This window comes from Seriola dumerili, unplaced genomic scaffold (genome assembly GCF_002260705.1).
Source record: "Seriola dumerili isolate Sdu_G_001 unplaced genomic scaffold, Sdu_1.0 BDQW01000043.1, whole genome shotgun sequence".
NCBI classification, from domain to species: domain Eukaryota; kingdom Metazoa; phylum Chordata; class Actinopteri; order Carangiformes; family Carangidae; genus Seriola; species Seriola dumerili.
In genome coordinates, this window is record NW_019174298.1 from 3354384 (window position 1) to 3371497 (window position 17114).

General features: G+C 39.7%; 1 protein-coding gene across 6 annotated transcripts; it reads right to left on the minus strand.

Annotated features, from left to right (window-relative positions):
* Positions 1 to 210: 210 nt before the first annotated feature.
* uckl1 (uridine-cytidine kinase 1 like 1) lies at positions 211 to 16979 on the minus strand. 6 transcript variants are annotated; one of them, XM_022739090.1, is made up of 15 exons: positions 16892 to 16979; positions 11128 to 11321; positions 10299 to 10405; positions 8809 to 8979; positions 8354 to 8425; positions 7912 to 8101; positions 7563 to 7624; positions 5211 to 5230; positions 4396 to 4494; positions 4174 to 4267; positions 3604 to 3666; positions 3379 to 3501; positions 2910 to 3017; positions 2667 to 2823; positions 211 to 2490 (listed from the first exon to the last, which is right to left on the minus strand). In XM_022739090.1, the coding sequence occupies exons 1-15, from the start codon at positions 16963 to 16965 to the stop codon at positions 2411 to 2413; spliced, it is 1614 nt and encodes a 537-aa protein (XP_022594811.1). In that variant the 5' UTR covers positions 16966 to 16979; the 3' UTR covers positions 211 to 2410. The 6 variants fall into 6 exon arrangements, with proteins under 6 accessions (XP_022594811.1, XP_022594812.1, XP_022594814.1 ...); XM_022739091.1 differs by lacking the exon at positions 5211 to 5230 and adding an exon at positions 6390 to 6406; XM_022739093.1 differs by lacking the exons at positions 5211 to 5230; positions 16892 to 16979 and adding exons at positions 6390 to 6406; positions 13916 to 14315.
* Positions 16980 to 17114: the final 135 nt, after the last annotated feature.

Below are 17114 nucleotides of genomic sequence, written 5' to 3' on the forward strand. Positions count from 1 at the left end.
AGTGGAAGACAATAAGCTAATTTGTGTGTGTGTGTGTGTGTGTGTGTGTGTGTGTGTGTGTGTGTGTGTGTGTGTGTGTGTGTGTGTGGAGGGAGTACTACAATTGCTGTGATGAAAATAAAGACATGGCAAACTTTTCAACTTATTGCAAATTAAAACCAATCTGACACATTAAATGAACTCATTACGACATTTTAATCAAATCTCCGCCATTTTAACTTTTGCAGTAAAAATTATCCGTTTCAAATCAAAGACAGCTGCACATTTTACACTGATAAACTAGAGCAGTACAAGAATAAAAATGCTGCTGCTGAGCTTCCTGATATTCTTAGCTCTTGCATGTCTTTTGACTGTCCTTCTCACGGCTTCTCTTTCAGAAAAAAAAAAAAGATGCCTCTTGTGGGTCAATATCTGCCTAATCGGCTGCTGGTTTGTAATTGTCCATCAGCCTCATCAAATGTGTGTCAATCATACTTTACTGTGGCTGACGTCTTGACAGCTGTCAGAGCGATAATTATGGAAAGTGATGGAAGATGTCAAGGTTACTTTCCATGAGAAGAGGACAACCACAATATCCTTCCTGTTCATTTTCAAAGTGTAGGTAATGTGTCATTCTGTCATGAAGTGTTTGATAAAGGCAAAAATATGCAACTCATGTACATCTCACCATGTTATTCACACATGGTGAGAATTGTGCTTTATATTCTTTGAGGTGCATTTTAATAACCCAGACTGAAGTATATTCTTAAATGGGTTGTTACTGTGACTGAAATACGACCTTTGTTCAACTGGGGTGAGCTGGCTGAACACAGATGACATGGCAAGCATCATAAAGTGTGTATTTGACATAAATTAAATATTGCACTAGAAGAAATTTAAAAGCTCTATTACACTTTTATTAAATATATTTTTTTTAAAAACAAAAAACATGCAGCAGAAGAGTTAAACAGCACACAGTCAAACACTGAGGCTACAAACTCGGTCAATGGATTTTCAGTGCACAATGACTTGCTAACGGTTGTATTTAGCACATACTTTACAGTAGCAGTTGATTCAAAGGGGGGATTATGGTGAACTAACAGTAGTAGCGGTAACTATTGATAATGTATTAAGTTGCACAGAGTTACATTTTCATTTTTTCTCTAGAAAGCAAAAGAGCGATTACAACTCTTAAGAAATGTAAATCAGAATAAATATGGTACACTGATAATTGCTTGTAAATGTGTAGAAGAGAACATCATATTCATGTAACTCAATAGGGGAGTCACTACATGATGATAGCAAAATGCAAAGCGCACTTTCTATGCAACGCTCTCCTTCTGACGTCTCATTGCATCAGTTGTGATGAGCACGTGGATGAATATTGTAGAATGCGACCATACTGTTGAAATTATCCTTCAGAGCAAGGCAATAATAAACAGGCACTCACTTTAACAAACAGATCTCATTTGTTTCCAATACTGACAGTGTAAAAAGATTAGGCACTAACAGGACACTTTTTCACTTGTTCTGAGTTCATATGTATCCACCATTCAGCAGGCCCTTTTTTTCCTAAAACAAAAAAGAAACAAACCCATCTACGGCATGATAAAAGAGGCATAAATCAGGACGTGTGGGACTGAAATAAACATTTAGTCTGTGTTTGTTAAATGCAGATGACCCAGTTTCATAGCAGTAAAAAGATGTACGACTTGCCTCTTCACTGGTCAAGTCTATCCATAGTCTAAAATATGTAAATGAAGGACATACTGCATAAATACACACCACAAGTGCATACTTTTAGCTGTATAATGAAAAACAATTTTCAACATCCTTTTCTACTGGTTAGGTCAACATCCAGAGAGAAGGAAAGGCTGAACCAGAGAGCTAAAAAAAAAGAAAGAAAAAAAAAGACAGATACACCTACACATTTTCCGATTGAATGGTCCTTCAGAAAGTGCTCATGGCAATGGAAGTTGAGCAACATGAGTTCATGTTCTGATTTTTGAAAGTTGTGAAGAAGGTATGTGATAAAAATAACCTTACAAGCTTGATTTTTCTTTTTTTTGTACAGCACGTGCAAATTTACATTCAGTTGTGTCGTACGCAGCACACGGCTTAAGGCTAGATATATCTTTTCAAAACCAACATGTCTGCAAATTTCGATACAGAGACTCTCACAATTTAAAAGCCAAAATAAAACATTAGGCCTTTATAACTTACTGATCATAGAAAAATATTTCAACATCACTTTCCAGAAGAGTATTTACACAAGATTAAATTATTTAATTTAAAATTTCAAAAAGGTGGCTGTATATTAACAACGTTTGTCCTGTTCAGTTTATTTTTCAGGGCACCATTGTTTGGCTCTTGAAGGATAAATTTTATAGCCTGACAGAAGCATAGAGTTAGTGCACTGCCAATAATTTCATCAGTAACTGGGCTCATCCAGCTCTTCATCGCTCCAGTCAGGGGGTGCATCTGTTCCAAAGTACCGATCCCCAAAGTTTCCTACAAGGACGACAAATGTAATAACATCAGTTAAATCTGTACAAATCAGAAATGACATTGTGTAAATGTCAAGCACATCGCATGAAAAAAAATATTGTGAATATATTGCAACAAGGAGCATTTCTTACATTCCAATAGTCTTATATACTCTCTTCTTTTTCCCCAGCATTACTCACCTATGCCAGGTATGATGTGGAAGAGATCATTGACCTTCTTGTCAACAGCTGTAGTGATGATTTTGACCTGTGGAAATGCGTAGGCCACTGAATGGATTCCCATTTCAGCCATTAGCAAAGACACCAGTAGGATCTTGTCCTCCTGAACGTCATGGTCCTGAATATGAAAACATGACCGTAAAAAACTGTATAACGCAGTTCACTGCAGGCAACATGGATTTGTGAACAGCCAGGCGCACCCACCAGCAGGACTCGTACAGCCATCATGGCAGCAGCTCCCGTGGACACAGTACAGTCCATCAGAATCACATGATCTTCGCTGATGTCTTTCGGTAGACGCAGGTAATGAAGCTGTTTAGAGACAGGATGTGGGTTAATACCAAAATGTGAAATACAGGACCATTATATCCTATATCCTGTAGCTATATTGTAGGTGGCATGATACAGAAACCCCCTAACCTGATAAATTCCTGTAAAGGACATGAAGACAAACAAAAATAAACTACAGGACCAGGCCACAAAACAAGAAACTCAATGTGAGATATTATTAAAGAATGTGTTAATATGTGAATAAGCACATTTTTTTTTGAAAGTTGCCATATTTGGCATATTTTAAGTATATGTTAGATAATGGCAAAATGTTCTGCACAGTTCAACATCAGAATGTGCTACAGTTTTGAAATTCTCTCATTCATAATCAACAACTTTGTACCTCCGGTTCTCCTGTGTCCTGGTTGGTCTGGATGAGGATCTTGCCAATGCGGACGTCTTTGCAGACAGCCCTAAGAGCCGGCTCCATGGTCTCCCCGGCTCGCAGGATGGACACGCCTGTGATCTAAAGAAAAACAAAGAAAAGAAAAAAAATTAATGGAGGTTAATTGCATCAGTTTAGGTGGAGACAAACTCTTTAAAAAAAAAATAAATGGAGTTCACTCACCCTCTTCCCATGGAAAGTCCTGCCTTCATAATCCTCTCCTTGGGGGGTCTGAACTATGTGGACCTGAGATAATATTAAACATCATAACAGTGTGAACACAGTGCTGGTCACAGCACTGCACTGTACTCTAGAAGTCAGGGAAATACTTTGTGACCATCTACAGTGAATTGCACTCTGTTGGTCACGTGGGTGCACAGTCACCTGTGTCTTATGGTGAAGGTATGAAAACTTTCCGTTGTGGTAACTTGACAAGTTTCCTGGCCACAGGCCAGTATGTACATGTCTATCTGATTCTCTCTTCAGAAAATACAAGCACTGACTCTTTTTCAATCGATCTTTATCTTTCAATATTTTCTTCATCCCAAGGCTATATATTGTACTGTATCTCACTCTTTGATGTATCTCGTCAGTATCTGTCTATCCATCAGTTGTCTCACACTCTTTCTTTTACATGTCTCCATCTACACCGAGGTATCTTATCATTCAGAGTCAATGTCCTGAATACAAAGGATTACAGAACCTTCATGTAGTGCTATGAATTAATTAACAGTGTATCTTAGTGTTTGGCACCTGTGAGGGGAGGAAGGAGAGCGCTCGCTCAATCAACAGACGCATCAACCTCTTTGAGTAGAAGATGAACTCATCGCGGCTGGTTTCCTTATTTCTAAATATGGTGATTAGAAAAAGAAAGACACAAGATTTACACTGGTGTCAGCAGCTGTACTCTACACATTTTTTAAATGAAAACAGATGTTCTTGTTAATGTAACAAAACAGATTTCTTGGCTTTTACCTGATGATGGTGTGCATACCCTTGACCTGGGGTGTGCTGTCCAAAACGCTGAGGGTCTGGGGCAGGGGTTGGGCCTGGTGTGCAGATGCAAGAGCTGCCCTGTAACCACGGCAACAAATAGTAGAGTGGGGGTGGCGCAGGGTGAGAGGAGCAGGAAGAGGGAAGACGGACAGAAACATAAACAATAAACATGAATACAAGTGCAATTAACACTCTGCATGCGTGTGTACTGAATGTGCAAATTTACAAACAAGCACAAACAAGCAGAAAACACACACACACACACACACACACACACACACACACACACACAGACACAGATGAGTAAATACATGCACAAATCATTTTTCAGGAAGTAGTTAGAGCAAAGTTGATAATAGTAGTGTGTAACCACTGGAAAAGACAGACACACAAAACTGCAAAGCACACAGTGCCAGTGTTGAGTATTTCAGTGGAAAATTACAACAACACAGAGACCATGATAATGGAAAAGAACATTAGTATTAAAAATGAGCTATTTGAAAATTAACATAATATATACAGATTTGAATTAAAGAAAAATTTCACTGCATGGTGTAAATAAATATGCATGACTGTTATTTTCCATGACAGGTCTCTACTACATGTAATAACACCCCAGTATTCCACACATATTTGAATATCTAGTTAGCCTAGGTCTACCCTGGGTTCTAGATGAACACACTGTTACAAATACTCAGTGATACAGTCTTTTTGACACTACGATCTCCACAATGTCACTGCGATACACGTTAGCCAGATGCAAAGAAAAGAGAAGTCATAGCAAATCTGCTCACATATCCCAGCGAAGTTTCCTCTATGGGGAGAATTTTTTTCGACGAAACACAACAACAGTCACAAAAGAGGAGACACAGAGAGATGAGAAACAACAGATAAGAGGAGGAAAAATGAGAGGAGACACAACATCAGGTGGATGAAGGGATGAAGGATTATCTCTCACAGTGAAAAGTGTGACAGCTGAGACTTTTAAAAATGTCTTTGAAATACGCTTACCACTGGTAAACATCCATTTTAAATAAAATAGTATTTACTGGTTATCACTATATTTGTCATGATACTGAGAAGAGGGGATGTAACAGGCTTCGTGCTTTAAAAGTGCTTTACGAATACTATGGTTAAAGAGAGCACAATCAAGTTTTGGATCAGATTTGTATATCTATACATGTGCATCCATTGTGTGTACGCGTGGGAGGTGCACCAGCTACCGTGCCGCTGTCACTCTTTCACCATGTAGAACAGAAAAGGTTGGTATTTCAGCTCACAGGCCCCAGCACATCCTGTGTCTAAAGACAGACACCAAGCTCACTTCCGCTCTCTCTCTGTCTCAGATACTGTGGCCGACATTCAATGGAAAAACTCAGCGCTTTGTAGTAGGGTATTGGAAACTTTCTCTGTGGCTGAGATATGTGATAGTCAACAATAGCTGTAGCAAGAGCTTCCTCTCTCTCTCACTTTCTGGTATTGTCACTCTCTCTCTTATTCTTGTTGCTGCTGAAAGGAGGGGTCAGTGACTTGACTCAGTGGTGTATTTTTAGACACAGAAGGCAGGAAGAGTGTGAGGTGTCATTTCTCTAAAAGGTAGAGAGAGGGAAAACCAACGTCTTTACATTAAATGCTGGCTGCACCACATCACTTCCAAACTTTTGATCTAAGTTCCAAAATGTTGACTGCAGGTTTCATGCAGTTTCTATATGTATTCCATGCTGATGTGGACTAAATCTTTACAATATTTTGGCACAGTCTCATCACTGATCATTAATGAGCCATGTTTGGTTTCCAGATACAGAACAAGAGTGCCGCCTGCCGATGTGCCATGGCAGCCAGCAGGTCAGTGAAAGGTAGAAGTTGGTTTTGCTGGCCTCTTTTTCTCTCCCTCCATGTAAAAAGCTGGAGTTGTTGGGGAACTGGGCAGATGGTGAGGAAGAGAATGATAGACAGGATAAAGGCCACTCTACCTGACGCTGAGCTCGCGCTGTGAGCCATTGAGGGATTTGGGGTGGGGGGATATGGGGTGGGGTGGGGGTGGGGGTGAGAGAGTAGTCCATCAGCAGCATGTGTGTTACTGTGTGTGTATAGTGTGGAGGAAACAAAGCAAAGTGCACTGTGGCACAAAGTGCTCCCCATGGGCAAAAATGTGCCTTTGGTGACAATTAGTAGGCTACATGTTGCACATCAAATCAAAAGGCCATGCAATAAATTGATTTATTTATATTATATTTCATTCTTAATTTATCAGACTGGAGCTGCAAATGTGTGAAAACTGTAAATGACTCTCATTCATCAGGTATAAGATTCACCTAACTCTATCCCGAATGCATAGTTAAAAAGGATATATTCAAATTCACATGTGCAGTATATTATTGAACAGTTGGACTTCAGTTGTATTTGAAAGTTACAATGGAGAAGGACAAAATCCTTGGAGAAACCAGTTGTCTGAAAATGTAATCAATTACCAAAGTGTAAAAAAACAATAGATCTGCCAAACATTAGGAACCTGTAAAGGCTATGTCCTGAAAGTCCTATAAGTGAAAATATAAAGCTCTGGCTCAAGTATAGACACTGTGTCAGATTACCTTTAGGACTGTAGCTGTACTAAGGAGCAACTAATTAGTCCTCATTTGTAAATTAGGACCCCATTAAGACATGTAAGCAAGAGTGAAGACTTTATACTTGCTGTTACTTTGTTAAACTGCACCACATAAGCAAAAAACATGAAAAAAAAACATGTGTCTGGCTGATATTTCAATGATTTTATTCCCCAAAACCAATATAAATAATTACAGTTAACAATTGTTATCAAAATATTTTACAGAATAGGCCCGGGGCAATCATGCACAATCATTCTCCACTAAAATCTATGCAATGCATTTTCTATCCACTAGAGGGAGTGATGGAGCTTGTAAATACTGACTAAAAAAATATAGGGCTGGTTGCAACTACATGACTCTGAGTGCAGATCATCCCTACACCTGCTCCTGACAGTAAGATGACATGAGTCAAACACCAAATAAAAAACATAATAACACCAGGAAGTAAGAATGAGGGGCCATAATGCTCTACTAATCTGAGTTTGTCACATTAAACTGGAGTGTATGTGTATGTAGGTCTGTGAGTGTGACCTTACTTACCTCCTCCAGCTGACTGTGGACATGCTGCACGATCAAGTCAATGGCCACCATGTTGCCACCACCTGACAGAAACAAAACAGAACAAAAACAAAACAAAACAGAAAAAAACAGTTGCATTATGTTAAGTTGCAATCATGGAAGTTTGAAACATACAGTGACTGAATTTTGTTAAACAGCAGTAAACGGCAAGAAATTGTAACTAAATTCCAAACACAACACACTTGAATAAAGTAGCTGTACTACTGCACTGTATAGTGAAATTAAAGACCTAGTAGTATGATAGACTTACTACTTGTAAAATCTAACCGCTATGTACAGTACATAAATATGTGTGTGAGTGTTTACGCACCACGTGGCACCACAATATCAGCCAGGCGCATGGTGGGCTCAATGTACTGCTCGAACGCTGGCTTGACAAACTTGTTGTATTGTTTGATGACTCCCTCAATTTCTCGTCCCCTTTCAGAAATGTCCCTCCTCAACCGGCGCACCAGCCGGATGTCAGAGTCTGTGTCCACAAAAAGCTTCATGTCCAGCAACTGACAGGAGTACATGCAACAGAGACAAACTGTTAAGCTTAACATAAAGCTTCATAACATTTCACACAAAGAAACCATTTTTTTTATTTACATTTAAATCAGGGATTGTACATTTAAAAGACATTCAAAGCTTGTTTTTGCATAGACAATACTAGCTGCACACTTGACCACGTGCACAGATAACAATAAATCTGACACCAGCAACTTCCAGTGACCAGCTGACCATGTTAGGGGACAATAACTTCGCCTCACCTGCAAGAGCTCTTTATCTGCAAAGGCCATGATTCCCTCAAAGATGATAACACTGGCTCCATATACGGTTTTCTGTGGTGGGCACACATGTATTTAGTATTACAGTACAACATACACAGAAACAAATGACAACAGTACGTGAACCTAAAGACATTAAACACCTTAGTATATTGCAACAATCATTATGATCATCCATAACTGACAGGTTTCACTGATGAAAGAATATTAAAATGTAGTCAATGGACATTAAAATATAAAAACAAGTAGAGAGAAATCACAATTGAAGGAGATTTGTCAGTGACCATCTGTAGCAGCAGATTTGTGATGTGACTCTAAACCTCTCGTGAGGGACAGTAAAATCCTCTTAGGTAATCGAGAAACTGAGATTATATGCAGTAACTTATTAACTTACAAAGTGCATTACTATATGTTTGGATGTGTGCTTTCAACCTTACCCACTCCTTATGTCTCCCATGAGTTGTAAAATCATACACCGGGATTTTCACACTCTTTCCCTTTTTGAGTTTGCGCAGGATGTGTTTCAGCAAATCAAAGTCGAAAGCATCAGGGTGGTCAAAGTTATAGTCATTACTGGCAGCCAGAATCTGTTCTTCTGGGGTCAGGACCTAAGGACAACAACCGCAACAATATTGGAATGACTTTACAGCAACCATGGCACAACAAAGACGCTTTCCAAGCACAATACAATATCATTTCCAAAGCAAAACATTTCCCTGTCTCTCAAGTCTCTGTCCTTTGCTTAGACACACATATTAACATTAGCATATCAAGAACCACAAAAGACTGATGAAACATTACATAAATGTGTTCTAATAAAACAATTATACATACTCAAATAATGGTTTGCTACATAAATTACATAAGCTTATGTAAAAACACTTAAAGACACAGATCACGGTTCAAGAGCAGTTGAAGTTAGGAGACCTAAATTTAGGAGAACATCATGCGCCACTGTGACGTCTGTACCAGGTGGTGTGCGCGTGCGTGTGTGTGTGCGCGCGCGTGCGTGTGTGCCCTTAGGGTAGTCGAGCATTAAAACCCCACAACTGGTATGTGGCAGTTTCAGAACAGCAACACTCCCTTCTCAAGTTAACTGATTACACACTTAATATGATAAACCAGTGTAACAGGCTCTCAGGGGGCTGCGAGCAAACATGAGGCAACCCTTCTTCTTTCCAACACAAGAACAGAAACTATGGATTTAAAAAGAGACAAATTCCATATGAAATGTTTTGGATGCCGACCTATGGCAATCCAGTGTGCAAACTGGCACTTGCTGAGGGCTAAAGTACCACTGGTCACTGGTAGATCCCTCCTACTCTGAACAGTCTGAACCGCCGCCGTCAGATTGTGACAGGATTACATAACAAGAGAGTGGGTGGAGGCATAGAGGGGCATGAATGACGGCTCTTGCTTGATTGCTCTCCCCCACTCTTTTTTTTTCTCCCCAATTCACTCGACACTGTGGCTTTCTTTCGACTCATCTGCTTCTAATATTTTATCCTTTCTGTCTCCTTTCTCTCCGCTGACTCATCTTATCCTCATTTTCCCTCTGGAATTCAAAGTGAATCCTATTTTCTTTCTTTACTCTGTCTTTTGCACTCAGTCTCACTCTTTCCTACCCTTCCTTCAGGCCACTGGGGGAGTTAGTAGTCATACAAGACACAGATGAAGCAATCATGAAAGGTTTTGAAAGTTATTTCTTACACTCATCTGATGTCAAGACTAGACTTTAACCTCTAGAGTCTAAAAGCATTTGGAATGATGTAAAGACATGCACAGACATGTCAAAATTCAGATAACTAAACAAGTAGTAGGCATCCACTATCCTAACCTCACATAAAAACACACAGACAGGTGTAGGGCTGCGTGCAAATGGGCACAGACCATCAAGACGTAGCACACATACTACACACATGCACACCTTGTAAAAAGAGTCCATGGAGAGTAGTACAACCCATGGAACATCTAGAGCTTCAATGATTTTCCTGGCTACCGTTGTCTTTCCTGAAGCGCTGCCCCCACACAGACCTACGACAGAAAATTGACATAAAAACATTACGTAATGTGTGCATACATGTTTAATTGCAAAAGCGTAAATTTATTTTTCTGGTGGAAACGTACTAGCGCTAGCTTGGCAGGACACCCTGTTATGTGCAGGTTGAAGTTGCTTTAGGCAATTATTTGCATGCACAGAGGCAGGTAGAAACAGAGACTGTGGCTTTCTTTGAGACAAACATTCCCATTAACAGGTGAAGGTATTTTCAGAAACTCCTATTCTCTTGCACAAAACACACTCCAATTTCCAACACTTCTCAGTAGCAAAGCAGACTCACATTTAACTCATTTAAAATATCAATAATGACACTGAATGAGCTTGTCAATGTCCATTAGCAGGATATAAAGTGCTTATTACTGCAAAAGACACCTCTTTATCTGCTTATACACAAGTCAGTTAACTTCGTTTCCAACAGATAAATATTCCTGTAACAAACTGATACTCAATTCCTTAGATTTAGACTTGGTACTTGATCTAGTCCAGGGATACTTTTTCCTTCAGGTTTGAAAGCTCACTCTTAAAAAGATGTATTGGCACTGTAATGTTATTTGTATTCTTGTGTATGACACTGCAAATTTATAGAACATACATAATAATAATAATAATAATACAACTTAATACAACAACATAGAAGGAAAAAAGTGTTGTCAGTGTTGTGACATTGTGTTGGTCATATCTTTTCCAGGTCTCCTACCAATGACGAAGGCCTCTTTGGACTGTGTTCCATGTTCGTTGTACCAGGGTGGGCGTCCAGCGGTGTAGATGGTTCGCTTGGAGGTGCGTAGGAGAGGAGGCTCAGACTTACACTGGCTAGTGGTTCTTTTCCTGGGTGACAGGCCTGTGCTTACTGAGGGGAGAAGCCGATCCAGTGATCCCTCACCATCTCCACTGTAAAGCAACAAACGCACACATAGAGCACACATCACTGACTGGAGAAAAGAAAAAAACATTTATTTGTTTATTTTTTTGCCTTCTGTTGGTTTACATTTTAAGGACTGGACTTGCATATAACTTTGTATACCTTTAAAAGAAAGCAATTTCTTGTCAGTTTCTTTTTGTCAAGGCTTAAGCTAAAGCACCATCATTATGAGCAACTATACCTTCATTAGTGTCATTGTGTAAAAAGTCGCATTTGAACAGTGGTGTTAAACAGGTAACAACGCACAAATGTATTTAATAGGATCATCAAGATCAACAGGATCATCTTTAGTAAAAGAAAAGCTCCTCTGTGTTAAAGCTCCCAGCTAGACTGTTTGATTGTCCTTTCAGTAAGTGATGCATGTTTGCCAAACACACACGGACAGGCGTCAGTTTGGATGTATAACTGTGGGATCGAAATCAAATGGACTTTAAAGAAAGGTTAACCAGTTAACTGACAGTTAACAAGACTAGACTAGACAAGACAAGACTAGACAAGACTGCAAGTGTTGCATTACCCCGTCATAGGTTAATGTTATTTTCTACACTTCCAACCGTTGATTTCAGTATTTTAGAGTATAACTGCCTCAGGTACCAAAATACACTATATGTTGATGAATATGATCTTTTCTGCAGTTGTGCATCCACTATGCTGAGGGTGCTGTCAGTGAAGACAATCGTAATGATGTGTTATCACAGGTCCACATAAACAAATGACAACAAGCTCATTCAAAACAGGTATGAGGCTGAGTGAATTTGCATAGACTATTCTAATCAAACATGATTTTCATTCTGCATGATGCAATAACAATACTGATGACCAAATTTCTACTGTATGAGGTTTGTGCAATACTTAATGCAATTGTCTTGTATTTCAACACCGAAAGAATTGTATGTGCAGACTTTTGTAATGGCTTTTCAACTTTTGTAACAGTATAGTTACTAATTGGTCCACCCAGAGACCATGAGTTCAGTTTAGTGACATTACAAGAGGGATGTGAGGAAGAATGCACATTAACATTCAGTCAATGGTTGTGGCTAATCATGATTCAGAGCAGAGAACAACATTATAAAGAACTGGTCAACCACATTGCTGAATAAACCATCTGGAACTCAACTTCCTCAGGAAAACACTCACTTAAAAAAAGGCTCTCTCTGAAAATTTGTGAAAAAAGTGTTCTCTTAAAAACACTCTCTTAAAAAGGCTAGTCTCACCAAGTCTGAGGCATCTGTGGTGCATTATCTATACAAAATGTTATTGTCCATAGAAAAAAAACTCTTGCATCTCATCGATGAAGCAATCACTTTTAATTCACTGATGTTGCAAATATTAAGTTGCACAAGGAATATCACCAAGAAGCATCACCAAAACAAATGCTGCCTTAGTTGTATTACAAACACACGTTTCTCTGAGTGATAAGGCTAACCAGGTAACGGTAGCTAGCAACACTTACTGCAGTATCCGAGACATCCACACTTCACCCAATGAGGACTGTAAAAATCCAGATGCCATAACTATAGGAGGCTGTGTATGAGAGCACTCAAAGATGTTCCTCTGTCTATTTCTCTGTTTTCCAGTCAACCATTGGCTCCCACATCTTTTTATAGGCCATACACCTCCCCAGGTGTCAGGAGGTTGGAAGTGAAGCAAACAAGAGAGGGCAAAGATTTATCTTATCACACCAGGGTTACCTGAACTTGGATGGAGCAAGGGAGTGAAATGAAACTGAGAGAGGACATTGACCACAGATGAGGCATAGCACACTCCAGCATAGCACACCCCAACTGGGTTATCAGTTAAAACCAAACCAGGGTGCCATAAAAGATAAGCCTAGTTTATTATGCTGAATCATGCCCTTGTTCACTGGTTACAGTAACAGTGAACGGTGCTCCTAAACATTACATTACATATGCTGATCTATAAATGCACCACTGTGAAAAGCAAAGGTTGACATGAGGTCATAGTGCAGGGTACCTGAGGCCAGACTATAAGATTCTTATAGAGCAGACATGGGGACCATCTAAGCCCTACACTCAGCAGTGATCAAGGACAGTAATAGTTGTAAATAACACACAGGGTCATACACTATCTTACACTATGTGCTGCTTCTTTTTCCCCTCCTTAGAAAAACCCTGTTAATGACTGTTTGGCTATGCGGAGCGTGACATAAATGCAGTTGCTAGTTTTTAATTACAATTTGGATTGTATTGTTAATTTGTGCAACAGAATTGTTAAAATGATAACATGATATGATCAGATCATCGCATAATGATTCCACTTAAACTTTGGGAGTCAGCACAAAAGCACTATTGCAGTCGCTCACATCAAACTGGTGCTAATAACTGACAGATGCAAACTTTCCCAAAGTATGTCAACAATAACCTTATGACTATACTCAAGAGAGCTGAAGACTGGAGTTGTCACTCCTGTTTATCCAGATTTTGAAGAGAGAAGCTCAGACACTTAAATTCACTCAGCAGAACACTCAATCGTTTAGTACACCTAATGATACTAGAATTGAAGGAAAAAGACATAATATAAATATAGAGATAAATACACTTACCTGCCATCAGATGTGAGAGTCCAACAGCCAGATATTCTAGCTCCTGAGTAAGTCGGTAGATAGCTCATGCCTTGAGACAATATAACTACGGCTTCCACTTTGTGTACTCTGCAAGTTTTGTCTTGATCTTATATTTTTGCCTTAGTATATATGCACACTCAAGCACAATAAAGCAGTAAACAGCATTGCACTCTGGTACAACACATCCAGAGAGATAGAGGGAGGGCAATATAGAGGGGAGTCAACTTTGATAAGAAACAAAACTTTAAACATCTGTTTAGCTTTCTGTTTCTTCCATTCAGTGGAGCAGTAGAGAGAGAGAGAGAAGGCACTTCAGCTTGGTAGACAGAGCGCATTCGAAGTGAAACTACAGCACAGCTTTTCCCTCCTCTTTCACTTGCTCTTCCCTCCTCCCCTCATTCGTCCAGCCAACAAATGTAAGAGGATAACCTACCCTCCAGATTATGTTCATTAGGTGGTATTAATAGCATCAGGTTAGAGCTAGACCTTCCCACTCCTGGCACACACACACGTACACATACACGTAAACACACACATACACATGCCAAGCTTGGGTCATCTGTCTTTGACAGTTAGTGTTGCAATATGTGGCTGGAGGTGAAAGAGGAACCAGAAGGGAGCGACAGAGACACGAAAAAATAAACTAGGGAAAAAAGAAAAAGTGTGAAAAAAACAGTAGGAATAGACAAACATACTGCATTTATATTCCTCTGTTATTGATGCAGTTGACCGAATTCACAACAGAGATGCTTCAGGCTGTGTTGGGGAGGTGAAGAGAAGGAGAAATGGAGAGGGGAGAGAGGGAGAAGGCGACAGAGGGAAAGGGGAGGCGATGTGCTTTTTTCCCTGCAGGGACTCGCCATGTCTCTGTGTACCTTACACCAGAGTCTGGAGACGTCAGCACAAGAGCAAACACACACACACACACACACACACACACACACACACACACACACACACACACACACACACACACACACACAAACTTCACCCGCAGGGAATAAACAGCATGATGAAACCCAACACTACCTCTACTGCTCTATCAGCTGACAGTCTGCGGAATAGCCCTGGGCACATACAGTACAACGAACAAACACACATGCGCACATACATGCATGCACGCACACGCACGCACGCGCGCACACACACACCACACACTACACCACACACACACACACACACACACACACACACACACACACCTCCTGGGCCACAACTTGTAGAGACAAACAAATCATTGTACTCAGAGATCAGGGGAGACGAACTAATTCTTTTCCAGTGGAACAAAAACAAATCCTAGGACTGCACAGGCCACAGTTTAAGAACCTTACTGCTTAGAGAAGACAAGATTTAAACCAACATTTAGAGAGTTTCCAAATATTTAGATTTTGGATTTGACAAGACACCATTTCTGCTGCTTCCTTCAACAATGGATAAACATGAGGGAATTCAATATTTTTCTCGTCACGGTAGTTTTGGGACTCGTGTCTTGTTGTTTCTTTAAACTGCAGTCAGAAGGCAGCTGCTACACAAGAAAGCCACATGGAAACAAGAAGCCTGAACTGGTTGCTATGCCAAACATTCAGCTATCCCCCTATAGCTACAGAGACTCACAGCAGAGTTATGGGCCCCCAGCGGTAGTAAAACTTCATTAAAAATAATACTAAGTATACTACAATACTAAAAACTATTGTGAGAGAAATATTAAAACTATTTATTAAGCACATCATATACGGTGGAACAAACCAATTTGTCTCCAAACTCTTATGACTCATTTAAATTTCAATAATTTAATAATTAAAGAAAATCATTGTCTAAAGTGAAAAATGGAAGTCACATTTCACAGAAGCCATGAAGGTGTAACATCTTTCAACATGACCCAAATTCCAAATGCATATTCTAATCTGTTTTAGAAACGAAGACAGACTCATGTAAGTAGGCATATATTTTCTGTACATAAGGTTGACTATATAACTGAAATACTTGTCCAATACAGTGCAGTTCAATATCATAAACCTGCAGCTGAATGTTATACTGTTTAATTTAAATGTAATTCACCTAGTAATTTTTGAGGCCGGGGTTATTTCCCACTTTTTGCAGTAATCAATCAGACATACTTCAACAATGCCTTACCAGGTTAAATGTGACCATATGAGTATAACTTACATGCTTGTGATACGGTTTAATAAACAGGAATAAACCCTCAGTGGATTGACTAATGCAGTAACACCCTCTTGTGGCTCAGTAAGGTACCAGGTTGCAGGCTGGTTTTATTGTAGGTGGATACAGAAAGCTGACTAATTGGACGAATGACAGCATGACATGTGTATGCAAATTCACCTACAGTGTTAGTCACCTAATTCAAATATGATAATTATCTGTAGCCCTTATATTGCCTTTGAGATGATTAGTCTGTCGGAAATAGCACGTACTCATGCTGCAGTGCCAGCGCAAAACACATGCCATGTTTCTCTCATATGCTAAATGAAAGCTGCCTCTTGCTTCACTTACTTTGCGTTATTCAGCTTTAACCGTCACGTTGCAGTTACCGCACACGTTAAGGCACATTAGCATATTTCCATATAATGCTAGCTGCGTGTTTTTGAATATTTTTGTGCTTTCCTACTTTGAGAGGATGACAGAGAAGTTATGTTAGGTGGGTTCCTCGTGTAAAATATGACAACTGTTATAACCTAGTGAGAGAGTGGACAAAACGACGAGCTGAAAGTATTCCGAGTCAATATGACATCTACAAACTAACAATTACACTGTGCGTCATGTTACTTGTATGTAAGTTACAGTGACTGTACCCATTCAGGCACACAATGTGACAGCTCGATTTTCCTTAAAATATTTCCTTCAACTGCCAGTGGACGTTTTTTAAAAAGTCGCCCTATAATCGTTATGTCGTTTCAAACTTTTCTGAATAAAACCCACAAGTCCTGACCGTATTACCTGTTCGGTACAGAGGGAGTTTTCTCTTCGTTCTCCATCTTAGAGGGCCTGTCTTCCCTGCTAACGTCAGACATGCTTCTCTCTGTTGTTGAAGATTGGTGTTGAGAGTACAGTTGGCTCTGAGGCATCATGGGATTTGTAGGCGTATCACATTACAACATCTCATGCTTTCGTCAACATCGGGAACTGAGATGGACTTCATACCCCAGAATGCAGCTGTTCC